This window comes from Pelophylax lessonae, assembly GCF_965119305.1.
Source record: "Pelophylax lessonae genome assembly, chromosome: 2".
NCBI lineage: Eukaryota > Metazoa > Chordata > Amphibia > Anura > Ranidae > Pelophylax > Pelophylax lessonae.
The window spans coordinates 444106955-444127356 of record NC_138769.1 but is presented as its reverse complement, the minus strand read 5'-3'; the positions used below and the strand labels follow the sequence as shown (position 1 = coordinate 444127356).

The 20402-nt window shown below is 43.9% G+C and overlaps 1 protein-coding gene across 1 annotated transcript in view; it reads left to right on the top strand.

The window, feature by feature from the left end:
* Nucleotides 1–11519: 11519 nt before the first annotated feature.
* Nucleotides 11520–20402, top strand: part of CREG2 (cellular repressor of E1A stimulated genes 2) — a 34094-nt gene continuing 25211 nt past the window's right edge. The window contains exon 1 of the mRNA XM_082244617.1: nt 11520–12016. Coding sequence (XP_082100743.1) covers nt 11573–12016 — 444 coding nt within the window. The 5' untranslated portion in view covers nt 11520–11572. The remainder of the gene's footprint in view (nt 12017–20402) is intronic.

The following is a 20402-nucleotide window of genomic DNA, read 5'->3' as shown; positions in this document are numbered from 1 at the left end:
CCTCACGGACGGTCTCGCAGTCGGCTCCCCGCGTCTCCGAGTCCTCCCGCGGAGCCTCCTTCTCGTCCAACGGCACGGTGTTTGCCTTTCGGCCAATCAGGAAGCGGGAGGACCCGCTCCCTGATTGGCCAGGAGGAGGATCATGTGACAATAACGAATTCTCATTCGCTATTGTCACAGAATGGGCGGGCCGTGGCGCCACGTCTGCCCGAGCGCGGGACATTCAATTGTCCTGCGCGTCCTCAGACGCGCAGAGGGATTCAGCCGGTTCTGCGAACTTGCAGAAAGTTAGCAACCGGTTCTATGGAACCGGTGCGAACCGGCTGAATCCCACCACTGGATGTCCCACGTTTTCTTATCCTGTGGGTGAGGAATCTCTCCAACATGGGGTGCAGTTTTTTGAGTTAACCACTTCAGTTCTGGAAGATTTACCCCCCTTCATGACCAGGCCCTTTTTTTTTGCAATATGGCACTGCGTTACTTTACCTGACAATTGTGCGGTCGTGTGACCTTGTACCCAAATTTATTTTTTGCACTATAAACAAAAAAAGGCTGATAATTTTGAAAAAAATTTATATTTTTTTGCTTTCTGCTATAAAACATATCCAATAAAAAAATGTAAAAAAATCAGATTTCTTCATCAACTTAGCCCCATATGTATTCTGCTACATATTTTTGGGTAAAAAAATCCCAATAAGCGTATATTGACTGGTTTGCCCAAAGATAATAACTATGGAATATTTTTATTTATTTATTTATTTTTTTACTAGTAATGGTGGCGATCAGCGACTCATAGTGGGACTGCAATATTGCAGCGAACAGTCGGGACTCTAGCCAGCGGACATCAATTCCATAGTACCTGCAGATCAGTGATTAGACACAGCAGGAGCGGGTTGCCAGCGTAGCGCGTGCACGCCCTAGTCCCGAAAGTGTCCTAGTGTGCGATTTGAAACAGAGTGGCCACCCTGCCGCAGTATATGTACGATGGGCAGCTTGAAAGTGGTTAATGGGAGCACAACTGTCTCCTGGCTGGAGCAGAGAGCTCTCTCCTGATAGGGCTCTGAGCTATGGCAAGCTCCTTGCTTATACCAAGTGTGCACACCTACACCCTTACACAGCCGGCACAACAAGACTTGGACACAGAATTGGACACTTCTTTCCACCCAAATCTCTTCAAAGTCTCCAAGCTCCAGGCCCTGATCCGAGATAACAATACCCAGAGAACACTGACAAGCCAGTCTTCTGGACTCAGAAACAAGCTTCGCACTCTACATTAGGGTGAATCCTGTGTGTATTCTGCCTATCATCATACAGTATCATGGTTTAGTACTGTCACAGTATTCTTAAAATGTATGTATAGAGGGTTAGCAATCCCTGTCTGGGAAAGGGGTTTTGATCTCTAGGATGCCCTATAGTAAGGTTTTGCCACCGTCCCTGTGAAATCATTGTGTTTTGGGTTTGGTGCCTCAAACCAAAGTTGTTGGGACTTTAAAGCGGAGTTCCCCCTAAAAAACAAAAAAATACATAAAAATACCCCCGGGACAGTCAGGGCTAGTGCATTCCACAATGGATAGCCTCTGAACTGTCCCGGGTTGCACTTACCTGCAAGAAGAAATACTTACCTTGAAAATGTCTTCTCCAGCGCTGCCATCTCAGGTGTGGGCAGCTTGAAGCCAGCGCGATCCTCTTCTGTGTCCTCTTCCGTCCTCTTCTGTCCCACGATGCCCTGCGCTGGCCCCGCCGTCACTTCCGGGGCTGCAGCGTCATCCCTGCACAGCTTCTGGGCATGCCCAGAAGCTGTTTAGCAAGGTATGACGGCACCTGAACTGACGTCGGGGCCGGTGCAGGCGCATTGATTCCTGGGAGCGATGACTTTCAGCTCCCAGGAATCATTGCAAGCCAGGAAGTGACGACTACGACTTGCCGTGGCCGCCGAGGGGAGGAAGAGGAAGTAAGGTAAGTATATTATCTTCTAAACAAGGTAAGTAAAAAAAAAAAAATTTGCGATTATCCATTTGTTTTTCAGGTGACCCGGACCAGGAAGATGGAACGAACTTTCATTTTCGGGTGGAACTCTGCTTTAAGGGCAAGAGTAAACAAAGTAAAGTATCATAGAATAAAATTGAACAGCTTATTTTCAAAAAAGTTTTATAAGGTAATAGACAAATTTGTCGTGGATGGGTTTAAGGTCTCTCACTGATGAACCTTAAACCCATCCACGACAAACTTGTCTATTACCTTGTAAAACTTTTTTGAAAATAAACTGTTCAATTTTATTCTATGATACTTTACTTTGTTTACTCTTGTCCTTAAAGTTCCAACAACCTTGGTTTGAGGCACCAAACCCAAAACACAGCAATCCCTGTCTAACCCTTCCCTGGACTGAAGTTGCAGTTTCTTGGGTTTTTTGGAGGCTAAAAAAAATATATAAAAAAATGCACACTTGACCTCAATCTCAATGATGCTACATGCTACACGCTGCAGTCCTTTAATTCAGTAAAGTATACAATTACGAATTTAAAACAGAGAGAAGCAGCACACATATATAGCACTATATTTACATGCCCAATAGGGAAATTAGTGATAGAAAACGAAAAATAAAGTGGAAAAATTAAGTAATACTAGAGCAAAAATAAATAGTAATAAAACATAATTTCAATTTCCTTTTGAAAGGTTACTACAGTGAAAGCAAAATATTATATCCAGAATGATTTCTCACAGAAGAGCTCATGAATAGTTCATAGATGGATTGTTTCCCATGTAATGGTATGCTATTCTTAGAGGGGGGATTTTTCTTCCCTCATATAATTGGGAAATTACAGTAATATTAGCATTCCCTGTAGAGATGGTCCACTGGCACATTCCACATACAGCATTCCTATTAGGAAATCATACAACCACAAAAAGTAAGGAAGAGTATGAAATAAAAAAAACAGCACAGCAGTCAGCAGGGGTCTTGGGAAAATGTTATAGTGGATGTCTGCTATACATCAGTTTTTACAAGAAATAACAAGAGATAGCTCATATATACCAAAGTGGTGACTGAATCTTATTTCTTTTTGTAATCATAGCTTGTACCCATCCTGCACTAGCAGTTGTGAACTGAGAAGCTAATTCAAATAGCTGGGTACACAGAGACTTATTGGTGGCACTTTGTATAGAGCAGAAGAATTTCACTTGCTGCCCATCTAGCATATGCCTATGCTTCATAGGGTTGGTAAGTAATGGTCATACACTGGTATTAGGCAGTTTAAGTAGACAAAGGCTGAAGATTTCAACTCAAAAGACATTGATCTCCACCTCATGAACAGACCTAAGCCAGGCATCTAGAGCAGGGGTCTCAAAAATATGGCCCGCAGGCTACATCCAGCCCACTACAAAATTTTATCTGACCTCCCTACTTGGGTCAGTGGCATATTTTCAATGTTCAATGATTGAAGATAAAGGTCAGCAGAGGTTGCCTATGGTCTCTGCTTCTGATGTAATGGGGAACTCTGATGGGAATCCTGATGCAAGGATGGACTCTGATGGGGATATTTGTAATATATATGACGTGAACCTCATACTGAAAAGTTCAGAGACCCCTGATCTAGAACATGAATTTGCTTGTATTTTAAGTCCCCTTCCACACAGAGCCAGCTCCTTTGGAGCCCGCCTGCTTAGCAGGGAATCTGTCTGCTGATCCCAGCTGAGCAGATAGATGGCTGGTCCATGTCTGCTCCATTTATGGAGAGTGGACACATACAAAGCTTGCTCTCCTCTATTGGCAGTTGGATGTAAATGGTCTGCCTGTCTGTTTACACCCGACTGCCATCCGATCTGATACACCAGATGGATAGACATGGAAGTTGATGGTGGTGCAGAGGATAACACTGATGGTGGTGCAGAGGATGGTTTATTTGGACAGCTTAATCCCAGATGCCTGCATACTTAGATGTGCCTCTTTTAATCATCAACCCTGTGAGTTGCTAACTGTTGTAACTTCATTAAATGTAACCATACTGCTACACTTAGAGGCGCCTCTCTTCTCTCTTATACTCAGTTGTGACATGACGCTACTTGTATATCAAGACCTTGCTCGTTTATAAAAAGATTTTGCTTGTCTTGCAAAAACTCTCAGACCAAGTTACTCTCAATCCAAGGTTTTTACTATATTTGTACTGCACCCAGCTCTCTGTGTATTACGCTATCCTGAACCCTGTGTTTGTGTGTTATGCCTTCCTGGTTTTTATTTAACAATGTTTCTTTAGGACCCTCCCGCTGTACAAGTTAGCCACACCCACCCTATGATGTGGCCCTAGGCCCAGCCACCCAAAAAGAACAGGCCATGCATGGAAAGCAACGGGCCGACAGGAAGTGATCTCCCCTGGCATGACCAGTCCTGCATTCCAAATGCACCACCTAGGCCGGTAGTGGGGGATTAATAAGGGGCACTGCGGGCCATCCTAAGGGAAGCCAGGTATTTAGCTTCTGTAATGTTGTGTTAGGTCTGCACAGCTGCGCCCTTCAACCTCACCTCAGGGCGCGCCACTCACGCCCATGTAGGGCTCTTATGGAAGCCTGGGACTTCCATAGCATTGGGCATGTTCAGTTGCACCCTTTCATCTCAGAGCGCACGCCGACGCACAGCCCTTAAAGCCCACCAAAATCCTCAGTACCAGGCCCATAATTCTCTTATTCCGGCCCCGTAGGAGCCATAAAGATCACTATTGAGAAACCCAAGTTTAAATCCACCACTGCTGCTGGAAGGAAGGTCCTTTTAAAGGGACGGATATATGCTCCATTACAGCATTCCTCTGGTAAGGGGCTAGTCATTTCTGTCTCTCCCACTAGGTTATAAGGAGTATGGGATTACTTCTACAGAGTTCACTGCTTAATATCCGAATCTGTTTGGTAAGGAGCCAGTCTTGTAGGTGGTGGGACTCACTATACACCACTTGGCAAATCTTTGTTTGGATACTCACAGTTGAATTTAAAGCAGTTGTATACTGGAAAAAAAAACAAAAACAAACCCTGCAAGACAAAGGAATAATGAGTTAGTATACATCGCATACTAACTCATTATGAAATACTCACCTTAAAACGAAGCCCCGACACGGACCCCCGGACACTGTTGTGGGAGCTGACATGTCTCTTCCAGGTTCGGTGGCTCCGGCGCTGTGAGTGGCCGGAGCCGCGATGACATCACTCCCGCGCGCATCACTTTCTGGCAAGTTCCTGGCAAGGAACTCTGTAGGTGTCAATACAAAGTTAATGACACCCCCAGATCGGTTCGCAGATCACAGTGTGAACTGTGAATTCGGACAGGAATCCGATTCCAGTGCGGGAAAAAAATGTTCCTGCACATTTTTCGTGCAAATCCAATGCGAGTTCAGTCATACAAATGTATGGCTGAATTCGTATTGCACAGACATTGCATGTGATCTGCACAGCAATGCGGTGCGAATCACATGCGATGTCTGTGTTCGCAATAGTGTGAACCCAGGCTTAAAGCAGAGTTCCACTGGCTTTTGTGTTTATTAACCACTACCGGACCGCTTACTGTATATTTACTGCGGCAAGTTGGCTCATACAGGCAAAACGACCTAGATCTACATTGCTCGCCTGGGGGCAGCTAGAGGGCGCCCACTGTGACGGTGGCGGGTATCACATCCCTGCCCTTCTCACTAACTCGGGACCAAGGATCAGGCAATCTCACACCCTTCTGTCACTTGCGTAACAATGCAAATCTCAGCTGCACCCGGCACATAGATTTTCCAGCTTGCGGGACCACAATCTAGATGCCAGCAGGCTGAGAGTGATTGTCACCGGGATAATTAAGCAATGAACCGTTTAAATGCCACCACCGCTACGTTATTATGAGCCCAGCGGACGCTCGTAATTTTAGAAATACCAATTATGATTTTAGAATAATCGTCTGTAACACGCACTGTCACCACAGACAGGAATGTTCAGAGGATTTATTCTATACAGTAGCACTCTTCAAGAGACAGGTTTGTTGTTAGTTTGCATTAAGAGCTTAGGGACAAGATTAACACTTTTCAAAATACATTTTAATAATAAAAAGGTTAAAATTGGTGCAAATAAAATATTTACAGAAAAATAAGTGTTTCAAAGAAATAGCGACATAATTTAGCAATTTAGAAAAATAGAATAGAATTTAGAGAGAAGAATACTTGCATTCAATGTCCTTGGGTTATCAATATTCAGAAGCTGAGCATGTGTGATCGGTTCTCAAACTTGATAGATATTCCTTCTTTGATATTACCATGAGAACTGTCTAACCCCATCTGCCTTTCTCTTTTTCTCTGAGACCGCAGGGGGTGTTACCAGAGGTCCCTGACCAATAAACACAGTGGCCATGGGCGGCCCTAAGGTTTAGACAATACCTAGGAAACTCCCGTATAGACAGATTTATAAAATAATTCATATCTCAAAATATGTAATGGTTACATTCTTTAAACTGTTAGTTTATCATTCAGCATGTGATTTGGCTTCAAAAGATACTAAACATGAATATATTATCACACAGGGAAATATCTTATTGCTATCTTCTATTCTATATGTGACAGGGTGATCATGCATGGTCTCGTTCCGTTCAGTATTTTATTTTGCGTTTAACTATACACTTTCTAGAGACATATCTTGTTTGTGTTAAAAAGTTATGAATTTGTGTGTGAATTTGTTCATTTTCCTAATGAACAGCTTGGCTGTGGTATTTACGACGCAGCTCTGGCCAGCCTTAATGGACATCTGCTAGGATTTCTGTCTGTGCTTGAGATATAAGGGTTCTTTGAAGTGCCAGCTCTTTGAAGCCTCTGCATTCCTAAGTTAGTTGAGGTAGGGAGGGGGCTATGTGAGTGAGTGTCTTTGTAAACTCTCATGGCAGAGCTCTGAACAACATGGTTGCCGAACAAAATGGTGTATCCAGTGCAGTATATCATTACAACCCTGATCGTCAGCATGGAAGCCGATGCATGGGTCAGATGGCTCTGATTGCCGCCTGACACCCACGATCGTTCCCCGCTGAGAAAGAAGGATGGTCGGCTGTTGTAAACACAGTCGACCATCCTTCTCCCTGGGATGATTACAGAGCTCATGTGATCCTTCTATGTAGGATCACATGTCTCTGTGATCATTTCACAAGCCACGCCCCCCCCCCCACAGTTAGAATCACACCCCTAGGCTTACACTTAACCCTTTGATCACCCACAGTGTTAACCCCTTCCCTGCCAATGGCATTATTACAGTAACAGTGCATATTTTTAGCACTGATTACTGTAGTAATGTCACTGATACCCCCAAAAGTGTCAAAAATGTCAGTTAGGGGTCCGATCTGTCCACCGCAATGTCGCAGTCCAGCAAAAAATCGCAGATCGCCGCCATTACTAGTAAAAAATAAAAATGACATAAATCTTTCCCGTAGTTAGTAGACTAAATACATTTATTGTGATTTTTTTTTCCAAAAGTATGTAGCAGAAAACAAATTGGCCTAAAATATAAAAAAAATTAAATTTTTAAATTTTTTTTTGAGAATGTTAAATAGCACAATGTGAAAAAAAATTTTTTTTCAAACTTGTCGCGCTTTTTTTGTTTATAGCGAAAAAATAAAAATCGCACAGGTGATAAAATTCCACCAAAAGAAAGCTCTATTTGTGGGAAAAAAAGGACATAAGTTTCGTTTGGGTACAGCGTCGCAAAATCGAAAAATAGGGCCTGGTCATTAAGGGGGCAAATCCTTCCGGTCTTAAAGTGGTTAAAAGTCAGCAGCTACAAAAAGTGTAGCTGCTGACTTTTAATGATAACATGCTCACCTGTCCTATGGTCCAGCAATGCAGCCGGGGGGAGCCTCGGTTCTCTTCGTCTTCTTCCCGTAGTGCCGGCATCTCTAGTGTGGGCACCCAGCTGTGACAGCTTGTGGTTTCACATTTGGCGCACTGTGCATGCGTGAGTCGCGCTGTGCCTCCTGAATGCACGGGCAATCTTCTGTGACGTGTCCCAGAAGATTGCAGGGAGGGAGGGGGAGAGGAGAACTGTCAAAACTAGGCACCCGCTCCCACCCCAAAAAAATGACATGCCAAATGTGGCATGTCAGGGGGTCAGGACCGCTTAAAGTGGAAGTTCCACTTTGAAGTGGAACTCCGCTTTAAGGGAAAATTTTCCAGGGCTGTAAGCTACTCTCCAAGATTTGAAGGGGAATATTGTCACAGAACAGAATTGGGAATGTTTCAAATCTGTAACAGTATGAAAAAAACATTGCAAAATATATGTAGTAAATTTTAAGAGCTAAAATAAAGACTTATATGGCTCACGTCCAAAGTTTAAAAAGATACAAAGAATAAGAAAAGGTCATTTAAAATTGTAAAAATGAAGAAATACTGTCATCATTTGAAAGTTACAAACTTCGAAAAGAATTACATGTTGCAAAAGAAAGTAGAGCAAACTCCAAAAAACTATTTAACCACTTGTAGGCAGACTGTAGGCAGCTGCCTACAAAGGGAATGTACCATGTTAGTAATCTAGCTAACCTGCCCAGGTTAGGTAAGGGTTAATGCTAGTTCTGTAGTTCCTGCTCTTTCTGGGGCTCTGCATCTCTTCTGGTGCTATTATGAAAAGGGGGAGGGCTCTGCTCACATGGAGGCTATATGGGAAGAAGACAGAGACGAGCCATGAAGATGTAATCTCCAGCTGCTTTACAGAGAGGGCTCTGCTCCAGCTACAGCCACATGGGAACAGTAGCAAGAGGCTCACAGAAGAATATTTAACCCTTTAAAGCCAGCCGCCACCCAGGAGCTCCCTGGGTGGCGGCTGGCTTTAAAGGTTTTTTTTTTCTTTAAGCACGTGATTAGAGCCAGAGGTTCTAATAGGCTTCATAAAAGAGTGGCCTCGGGACGCAGAGTACTGCGCCCTGAGCCCACCCAGTTGTGTGACAATAGCGAATTAATATTCTCCTCCTGGCCAATCAGGAAGTGGGTCCTGATTTCCCGATTGGCCGAAAGGAGAAGCCATGCTATTGGCCAAGGAGGAGGAGGAGGGAGGAGACGCAGGGGAAGCCCTCCTCCTCCTCCTCCTTGGTCAATAGCATGGCTTCTCCTTTCGGCCAATCGGGAAATGGGTCTCAGGACCCGCTTCCTGATTGGCCAGGAGGAGAATCCGTGTGACAATATTCATTCGCTATTGTCACACAACTGGGTGAGCTCAGGGTGCAGTACTCTGTGCCCTGAGGCAACCCTTTTTTGAAGCCTATTAGAGCCTCTGGCTCTAATCACAGATGTAGCGGGCACAGTTACATCCGCTGTTATATGACTGCATCCCAGAACTAGCTGGCAGCGCAGTAGCCGTCATTCAGCTATAGTGAGATTGACAAGTGTTTAAAATTCAAAAAAGTGTTTTTATTACATCAAAAAATAAATATTCCATCAAAAATTGCAAAATTTACCAATCAAGGGTCCTTTCACACGGCCGCTCCGTGTGTCCGCAAATCATCCCATCCGTTTGCGGATGATTTGCGGACATAATGTAAGTGAATGGCATTGCGGATGTCAGCGGAATACCATCCGCTGACATCCGATTTTCTTCCTTTCAGTTCTGTTCCATTTTTCGATTGGAACAGAACCCTATTTTTTCATCCGTGTAAAAAACGGAAAGGAAGGAAAATCGGATGTCAGCGGTGTCATCCGCTGACATCCGCAATGCCATATACTTACATTATTTCCGCATATCATCCGCAAACGGATGGGATGATATGCGGGCACACAGAGCGGATGACACAAATGTCATCCGCTCCGTGAAAAAAAAAAAAAAAAAGTCCCGCAGCGGACTTAAGCAGCGGAGCAGCCGTGTGAAAGGACCCTTATTCTCTAGGGCCTCTGCTTTAAAAAATATATATATAATGTTTGGGGGTTCTAGGATATTTTCTAGCAAACAAAAAATAATGATTGCTACATGTAAACAAAAAGTTCCTGAAAAGGCTTGGCCTTCAAGCAGTTTAGAGCCCTTTCACACTGAGGTGCTTGCTTTGACGCTAAAAAAAGGTCTGAAAAGCTCACGAAAACCTATTCCCATTAAAATCATTGAATGCTTTCACACTGGGGCGGTGCGCTGGCGGGGCAATGAAAAAGATCCTGCAAGCAGCATCTTTGGAGTGCTAAAAAAAAAACACCTCAAAAACGCTGCTCTCCATTGAAATGAATGTGGAGTGCCTGAAAAGCACCGTAAAAGCATTTTATGAGCAGTTTTCAAACGCCTCAGCGTGAAAGGGCTTTTAACTACTTTCCGCCTGCTGTATAGTAAAATGATGGCAGGCACTCTCTTTCTGGGACGAGGTTATTTGACTGCGCCCCAAAACTGCCACTTTTATGTGCCCGCAGGGGTGCGCAGTGTGGCGATCGCAGCCGCCCCATGTTATCTAGGACACGGTGTGACCCTGATCCCGGTAAAGAGCTGATGATGTGGCTCTTTACCCATGTGATCGGCTGTGTCACATGTAAACAAGGAAGTGCCATTTATCGACTCTCCTCGGTTCACACTGACAAAGTGTGTGGCGAGGAGAGCCGATCAGTGGCGTCTCCTCACAGGATAAACCTGTACAGATAATCAGGGCACTGATCATCAGTGCCCTGATTACAGTACAGCCCCAGCAGTCCCCATCAGTGACACCAATCTGTGCCCATTAGTGATGCCAGTCAGTGCTGGCTATCAGTGCCTGCTCATCCATGCTGCCCATTAGTGCCGCCTATCCGCACCACTTATCATTGCCCACTAGTGTTGCCTATCAGTGCCACCTATCAGTGCTCATCAGTGCCACATATCAGTGCCCATCAGTGCGGCATATTAGTGCCTCCTCATCAGTGCCACCTAATAAGTGCCGCCTCATCAGTGCCCCTAAGTGACACATCATCAGTGCATCCTATCAGTGCCCATGAGTGCCACCTATCAGTGCCCATTAGTGCCATGTCAGTGCCCATCAGTGTGGCATATAAGTGCCTCCTCATCAGTGCCACCTAATCAGTGCCTCTAAGTGACACCTCATCAGTGCATCCTATCAGTGCCCATCAGTGCCTCTAAATGACACCTCATCAGTGCATCCTATCAGTGCCCATCAGTGCTGCCTCATCAGCGCACATCAGTGAAGGAGAAAAATTACATTTACAAAAATTTACTGACAGAAACTAGGAAAAACTTTTTTGCTTTTTTCAGATTTTTTGGCCTTTTTTCGTTTTTTAGCAAAAAATAAAAAACCCAGCAGTGATTAAATACCACCAAAAGAAAGTTCTATTTGTGTGAAAAAAAAAATGATTCAAATTTTATTTGGGTACAGTGCTGCATAAGTGTGCAATTGTCATTCAAAGGGTAATAGCACTGAAAGCTGAAAATTGGCCTGGGCAGGAAGGGGGTGAAAGTGGCCAGTAGACAAGTGGTTAAGGAGCCTATAGAGCTAGTGGCATGTGTGATGTGTACAGCAGTGTTATGTGCAGTTTGTCCACTAGGGGTCAGTCGCCGCTTAGCAGAGGCACACCTCCCAAACTAAGGCAGACGAATGTAGATTCCAGCATCATAGAAAAGCCTGAAAATGTCTGCGTGCAGCTTGAACTGCCCAACCATTGCCTGGGCATCGTGCTTGTTCTGGCTCCTGGGGTGCAGCCTGTTGTCCTATGGTGGAGCATATGTGATTGTTAATTCAGTCTCTTGGTCAGTCACTAATGAAGTAGAGGAGGAACTGGACAGCTCGTCCACAGAAGATGCTCTTCCTTCTCTGCTGGAGGATACAATCAGCATGTGGAAGCAGAGCTACCCAGCATCTGCCTACAAAGAGAAGGAGATGAAGTCCAGGCCAGGGCCTGACATCACTCAGCAAATCTCCTCACCCTCCAGGATGTTCTCCTATAAAAGGGAGAGCAGTACAGGCACTGAGAACCCTTCTTCTCCCTTCCAGACCAAGCTGGCCATCAATGCCCGAACACTGGTCCACAACAGCAAGTGGGGGGTCCTAGCTACCATTTCATCCCAGGAGATGGTGAGTCCCTTCCATGCACCATGGCTCATGTCCTGTACTGCTGGATCATCCCCTGTCCCACTCATCACATTCTCTAACATCATAAGGGGGAAACCAATCAGCTTCCAGCTTTCATTTTCAAAGCTTACCTAAATGAGCTGAAGCTACAAGCTGATTGGTTACTGTGCACAGCTGCTCCAGATTCTGTCTGCTCCAGTATTGATAAACTCCCCTCTAGATGATCATGTCTTTCATTTCACTCTGTTACTCTGAGTGTGTCCTTCCCACACTTAGGTTGGCCATACATGTTCAATCTTCTTGTACAATTTTCTGTTAGATTTACCAAAAACCATATAATAGGAGATCAAAACTAAACAACACTTTCAATTGTATCCTATAAGGCAGGCCTTTATACTGCATAGTTGAAAGTAAATCTAAAGAAAATTGTACAGACAATTGTAAGAAAATTGTATAATGTATGACCAGTCTTAGTCATACATACTGTACGTCAGCGTTTAGTGAACGTGCACAAAAGCACACAGAGATGCATATCGTGCCTGCAATACCATTCGTTGTCAGTGGTACTCCAAAAGTAGCAAGCGGACAAGCCTTTTCATGTGCCACAAATGGGTCGAGTGGTCAAACAGTGCGCAAAGCTCATTTGTTGTGCGTTTCGCAGCTCATTGCAATAAATGGGCTGCCCTATGCGTGAGAACTGATCGATTGAACACCACCGATCGCTCGGTTCTGACAGCTCTCCCCTCGCTCACTGGAGCGCTGGACTGTGAAGGGGCGGGGAGCGGCCATCTGCTGAGAGGCTAAGCTGGGTGTCACTGACTTCTGTGACTTCAGCTCGCTCTCTGCTGAAAACAGGTCACAGGCGTGCAAAGCGAATTGCACTCCTGAGATCCATTGGAGAAGTACAGCCAAACAAGCTTTGGCTATACTTTCTCGTTAAAGTGGTTGTAAACCCACTTTGTTGACATTTACCTATAGGTAAGCCTATAATAAGGCTTACCTATAGGTGCTATAAATATCTCCTAAACTGGCACTGTTTAGGAGATATTTACAGTGCATGCAGCTGATGACGTCATTGGCGCATGCTCTCTGAAGGAACGGCCACCCGTGCCGTTCCTTCAGAGCCCTGGGCCGTGAACGACGGCTCCCGCGCGCATGCGTGGGAGTGATGTAATCGCGCCTCCGGCCAATCAGATGGCCGGAGGACGCGATCCAGGAAGCAGGATGGCCGAACATGTCGGCTGTCCTGTCGACACTGTGGAGGCTTCATTTTTAGGTAAGTACTTCAAAATGAGCTAGTATGCAATACATACTAGCTCATTATGCCTTTGTCTTTACAGGTTTTTTTCCCATTTTTTTTTCAGCAGGTTTACTTCCTCTTTAAGATGCATTATTATTTTAGTTTATTCAGCATGAAATGGAGCTTAGTTATGTAGCATGAGGCTGTATATTCTGCAATATTTATTTTTTTGGTAAACTCCTTCAATGAATCCAAGCTCTGCAAGCTGAGATAACATGCACTGCATTGATGCATTCACACAGATTTACAGTAACCATGAGATAAACAGTTCAGGAATATTCCTTTTTTCCCATTGTTTTGCAAATCTATGTACACTACAAACTGTATGATTCAATCGGTTCTGACATCGCTGTTTTACTAACCTGACAGCTTATTATTCTAAATAGGAAACCTTCATTTTGTTTGAAAATATTAAAGATTCTAAATACCAGCAAGAACAAGTCCTTAGATTTAAAGAGCAACTGTCATTTCAGATCCATCATGGCACTGCCAGTTTGAAGGGAACTACTCACCTGCTGCCGCCATGTCCCTCACCTTGTTGTGTCACTGGCACATCACCAGCCATCCCATTAAAGTGAGTCAACAGCAAGTCGGAGGAGGAGCCGCTGCGGGACAGAGATGACAGTTGCTCTTTAAAAATTATGATTTAAATCAAGGTGATTTAAATCCGGCCTTTTTACTAGTGATTTAAATCGACTTGTTTTAAATCAAATCCACCCTGGCTTGTAGCATAAAAATGCGACAAAAAAAAAAAGCACACATATTCATGAAACCTAGCCTTAAGCCCCGTGCACACGCGTCGAAAATTGGCAGGGAATTTTCGGCCAACGTCCGATCTGCCGATTTTCGGCTTGTTAGTATGATGCTTCCGACAACCAACTACGACTTTTCGGCCGAAAAAAATCTGGTGTGCAGACTATAAAATTTTTGTTGGCCGTCAACACAACGGCCGATTTTCCGTCAGTCAGTACAGATTTCGACAGGGAAAAATCTGATGAGCAAGACTGGGCATGCTCAGAGAAGAAAAAACACAAAGAAAGCAAACCAACACATGACATCACTTCTGAAGTAGAATTTTGTTGGCCGAGAAAATTTGTGTGCAGTCTAGGCACATTCCAACCAACAAAACACAACTTGGACAAAAGTCGGACGATTGGTCAGCCGATAATCCTTGCGTGTGTACGAGGCTTTATGGCTCGTACACACATTCAGAAAATTGGACCAAACATACCACTTTTGAAACTATTGTACGATAATCTGATCATTAGTACACAGCTTTCCACAGCTGATCACAACAGTTCATCTGATATTATCCGATGGAACAAGCATGAAAATTCTTCTTATACGATACCAGATCTTACGATTTTCGATTAATCAGCACAGTTGTCGTTTGAAAATACAACCCAAATACATTACAACACATTACATCACTTCTAAATTTTTTTTTTTTTTCTGTCGTACGAGAATTTTCATAACTTTAATAAACTCTTCATTTTTTATATGAGACTACAATGCAAAAAAATGGACAATCATTCGTCTGATAATCTCATCTTGTGTACCAGGCATTGGGGGCTGATATCCTAAACATGAACTCCAGGCAAACAGGCAGATACGCAGGTGAAATACATATAAGGGACCTGTTATAATTAACTACCAAAGGGTTTGCATGCTTATCCATCCATTCCTGAGATTGATACAGCCCTACCACACAGTACAGCCATATGAATGACAGGAATAGATGGAGAAATGTTCTTTTCTGCAACCACAGGCTTTTTGCCACTCTTCCATAAAGACCAGATTTGTGGAGTGCATGACTAATAGTTGTCCTGTGGACAGATTCTCCCACCTGAGCTGTGGATCTCTGCAGCTCCTCCAGAGTCACCATGGGCCTCTTGGCTGCTCCTCTGATGAATGCTCTACTTGCCCGGCCTGTCAGTTTAGGTGGACAGCCATGTTTTGGTAGGTTTGCAGTAGAGCTGCACGATTCTGGATAAAATGAGAATCAGAATTTTTTTGCTTAGAATAAAGATCACGATTCTTGGCATAAAATCTTTTACATTATATTAAAAATATGGCTAACTTTACTGTTTAGTTTTTTTAAATTCACTAACCACTTACCGACCGCCCACAGCAGATGTACGCCACTACTTTGACGCTAAATACCGTGGTTATGGCAGCCGTAACCCCAGTATTTTTAAAAATTGCAGGCGATCGGCTTTCAGGTAAGGATGGTCCCAGCGGCAGGATCACCCTTAGACTCAGTTCACACTGGGGCGGCACGACTCTGTACTACTTCGGGGGCGACTTGTGCATTCCCATGCACCACGACTTTGGAGCGACTTGCATGGACTTCACATAATGGAAGTCTATGCAAGTCGCTCCGAGGTCGCCCCGAAGTAGTACAGAACCCTTTTTCTAAGTCGGAGCGACTTGTGTCGCTCCTATTAGAACGGGTCCTGTAGCAGTCAACGGACTGCGAGGGAGCGCGACTTGTCAGGCTGACAAGTCGCCTGACAAGTCGCGCTAGTGTGGATCGACTCTTACAGGGCAGCGGAAGAGGTGCCCCCCCCCCCCTCTCCCGCTGCATCCCGGTCCTTTTCCCCGCTTATCGGACCCGCCGGCAGCGGGGAAAACGATCCGGTCCTGGATCCTCTTAGACAGGAACTCTATGGTATATTCATTTATTATTCCCCCCCCCTTTTGCTTTCATATACTCGATTAGGGATGGAGGCGGGTGGCCCTGGATGGACACCGCCTCATTTAAAGTCCCAACTGTCTTCGTTTTTGTTTGTTTTGTCTTTGTTTGTCCTTTGTTATTGTGCTTTTAACACCCAATAGGGATGGAGGTGGGTGGTTCGTTTGCGGTTGGCCCTCATGCAGACCTCTTTGGTTTGGTTTGCATTTACCATTTCCACATATATACATCATTACATTATTCTTTTCACAATATGGGTAATACTGCACTGGGAATGTTTAGATTGTCATTTATGGTTGGACAGTTCCATTGGTCTGTTGTTTATATCCGGGAGCTGCGAGGCGCTTCGGGGGCCTCCCTCCTCCCCTTCCGCCCGTCTTTCTATCGGGCGCGGGAGTGTGGGCGACTTTCCCTTTGCGCCTCGGCGCCACGTCTTCCATGCCGTGCGTGTGACGTCACTCGTTGGCGTCCTCGCGCCGTCATGTGATTGCAATCTCGCGCCACATATAAGGGAGGTCATTTGTGTCGAGATCCAGGATGGCATCAGGCCCTGGACGTGACACTGTTTCCTCTACTTTCTGGTGCGTGGACGTGACGCTAGGAGCCCCTCTTGTGGCCGCATATAGGTATTTCCCTTGGCGTTTCTTTCTCCTCACGTCTTCCATTCCTTTCACGTTCCTCCACTTGAGCACTCCTTGGTCACCACTACACTTCCCATCACCTTCCCTCTGTGTTTTGGTCGAGTACCAAATAACACCTATCCACTTCTCACCAATCGTTTCCTTTTGTTTGTTTTTTACCACTTCAATTTTTCAGACCTTTTTTTGAAATTGGGTATTCTTTTTAGTATTCCCTCTTTCTCATAATCCCATTCACTCAATCACCCCTGATTCTTTCCCACCTCAGCACTTCTCACCATTTTGGTGGTTTTTTGGTGGTTTGGTTTGGAATTTTCTCTTTACTTATCTTTCACTTAATAATCTTTCTTCACCATTTTTTAGACGTTTCAGATTACTTCAATCATCTCCCCCGATCAACTCATATTATTAATTCATTCAGGTATAATACTTACCTTCACATTGATTCCATTAATTTATATTTGTCACTGCCATACCAGTGAAAATATTTTCATATTAATGTTATTTATTTATCCATGTAGAAATCCTTGGAGATTAATATCTGAGATATCACCCCTCAATGCTTTAGCCACCCCTATGCAACATGGAGTGCCTATGTGATATCCCTCGGCCGCGTTTTGGGCCCCTACAGCTCCCGGAGCAGACTTCTCTTGACCTTTTGGATCACTGTCCACATCAATTCCTTATACACTTATCCCCCCTTACATATGATGATTTGGGGTGTACCGGCTCCTGATGAGTGGAATTCATCCACGAAACGCGTCGAGCCTAATATGGATGTACCCCCCATTTTCACCTATTCTATACTTTTTAACGTTGTTCTCCATCAATAACCTAACCTTTCCAGTGCACACCCCAACATTGTTGATATGATCTTGTGTTTAGTATGTTTTCAATTGCTCTTTGTTTGTATCATCATATTTATGCAACTTTGATGTAGCTTGTATATATTTATATATGTTATCATATCAATCAATAAATCTATGCCTTTTACTAGATGACTGTACCATTTTACTGTGACCACCGACCCCACACACCTCACTCAAAGTCCCGATTTTTTCCCCCCTTTCCCGTCCTACCTCATTATAGTATTGGGTAACGGCTCTTTTAAGATCAAAACCAACATTATGTTACCACATACTTGTTACCACATACTTGTTATTCTTTATATAATCCTATATATTCTATCTAATATGCCGACCCCATAATACCCTAATATTCATTTATTATTCCCCCCCCCTTTTGCTTTCATATACTCGATTAGGGATGGAGGCGGGTGGCCCTGGATGGACACCGCCTCATTTAAAGTCCCAACTGTCTTCGTTTTTGTTTGTTTTGTCTTTGTTTGTCCTTTGTTATTGTGCTTTTAACACCCAATAGGGATGGAGGTGGGTGGTTCGTTTGCGGTTGGCCCTCATGCAGACCTCTTTGGTTTGGTTTGCATTTACCATTTCCACATATATACATCATTACATTATTCTTTTCACAATATGGGTAATACTGCACTGGGAATGTTTAGATTGTCATTTATGGTTGGACAGTTCCATTGGTCTGTTGTTTATATCCGGGAGCTGCGAGGCGCTTCGGGGGCCTCCCTCCTCCCCTTCCGCCCGTCTTTCTATCGGGCGCGGGAGTGTGGGCGACTTCCCCTTTGCGCCTCGGCGCCACGTCTTCCATGCCGTGCGTGTGACGTCACTCGTTGGCGTCCTCGCGCCGTCATGTGATTGCAATCTCGCGCCACATATAAGGGAGGTCATTTGTGTCGAGATCCAGGATGGCATCAGGCCCTGGACGTGACACTGTTTCCTCTACTTTCTGGTGCGTGGACGTGACGCTAGGAGCCCCTCTTGTGGCCGCATATAGGTATTTCCCTTGGCGTTTCTTTCTCCTCACGTCTTCCATTCCTTTCACGTTCCTCCACTTGAGCACTCCTTGGTCACCACTACACTTCCCATCACCTTCCCTCTGTGTTTTGGTCGAGTACCAAATAACACCTATCCACTTCTCACCAATCGTTTCCTTTTGTTTGTTTTTTACCACTTCAATTTTTCAGACCTTTTTTTGAAATCGGGTATTCTTTTTAGTATTCCCTCTTTCTCATAATCCCATTCACTCAATCACCCCTGATTCTTTCCCACCTCAGCACTTCTCACCATTTTGGTGGTTTTTTGGTGGTTTGGTTTGGAATTTTCTCTTTACTTATCTTTCACTTAATAATCTTTCTTCACCATTTTTTAGACGTTTCAGATTACTTCAATCATCTCCCCCGATCAACTCATATTATTAATTCATTCAGGTATAATACTTACCTTCACATTGATTCCATTAATTTATATTTGTCACTGCCATACCAGTGAAAATATTTTCATATTAATGTTATTTATTTATCCATGTAGAAATCCTTGGAGATTAATATCTGAGATATCACCCCTCAATGCTTTAGCCACCCCTATGCAACATGGAGTGCCTATGTGATATCCCTCGGCCGCGTTTTGGGCCCCTACAGCTCCCGGAGCAGACTTCTCTTGACCTTTTGGATCACTGTCCACATCAATTCCTTATACACTTATCCCCCCTTACATATGATGATTTGGGGTGTACCGGCTCCTGATGAGTGGAATTCATCCACGAAACGCGTCGAGCCTAATATGGATGTACCCCCCATTTTTACCTATTCTATACTTTTTAACGTTGTTCTCCATCAATGACCTAACCTTTCCAGTGCACACCCCAACATTGTTGATATGATCTTGTGTTTAGTATGTTTTCAATTGCTCTTTGTTTGTATCATCATATTTATGCAACTTTGATGTAGCTTGTATATATTTATATATGTTATCATATCAATCAATAAATCTATGCCTTTTACTAGATGACTGTACCATTTTACTGTGACCACCGACCCCACACACCTCACTCAAAGTCCCGATTTTTTCCCCCCTTTCCCGTCCTACCTCATTATAGTATTGGGTAACGGCTCTTTTAAGATCAAAACCAACATTATGTTACCACATACTTGTTACCACATACTTGTTATTCTTTATATAATCCTATATATTCTATCTAATATGCCGACCCCATAATACCCTAATATTCATTGATTATTCCCCCCCCCTTTTGCTTTCATATACTCGATTAGGGATGGAGGCAGGTGGCCCTGGATGGACACCGCCTCATTTAAAGTCCCAACTGTCTTTGTTTTTGTTTGTTTTGTCTTTGTTTGTCCTTTGTTATTGTGCTTTTAACAGGAACTCTATGGTCTTGGAGGACCGGAGCGACGTCAAACGTCGTTACCTAGCAACCCACTTAAAGAGCCGATTTTTTTTTTACCATTTTTATTTTTTATTTTTGTCTTTTTTAGTGTACTTGTGAGATCTGAGGGTTTTTTGACCCCAGATCTAACAATAAAGAGGTCCTGTCATGGCTATTTCTATTCCAAGCAATGTTTACATTCCTTGTAATAGGAATAAAAATGATCACATTTTATTTTTTTTTAAACTGTGTAAAAATCTAAAATAATAAATAAAATAAATAGGGAAAAAAAAGCGCCGTGTCCCTGTTAGCTCACACGCAGAAGAAAACGCATATGGAAGCCCCGCTCCACATATGTAAACGGTGTTCAAACCACACATGTAAGGTATCGCCGCGATCATTAGAGCGAGAGCAATAATTTGAGCCCTAGACCTCCTCTGTAACTCTAAGATGACAACCTGTAGAAATTTTTAAAGTGTCGCCTATGGGGATTTTTAAGTACCA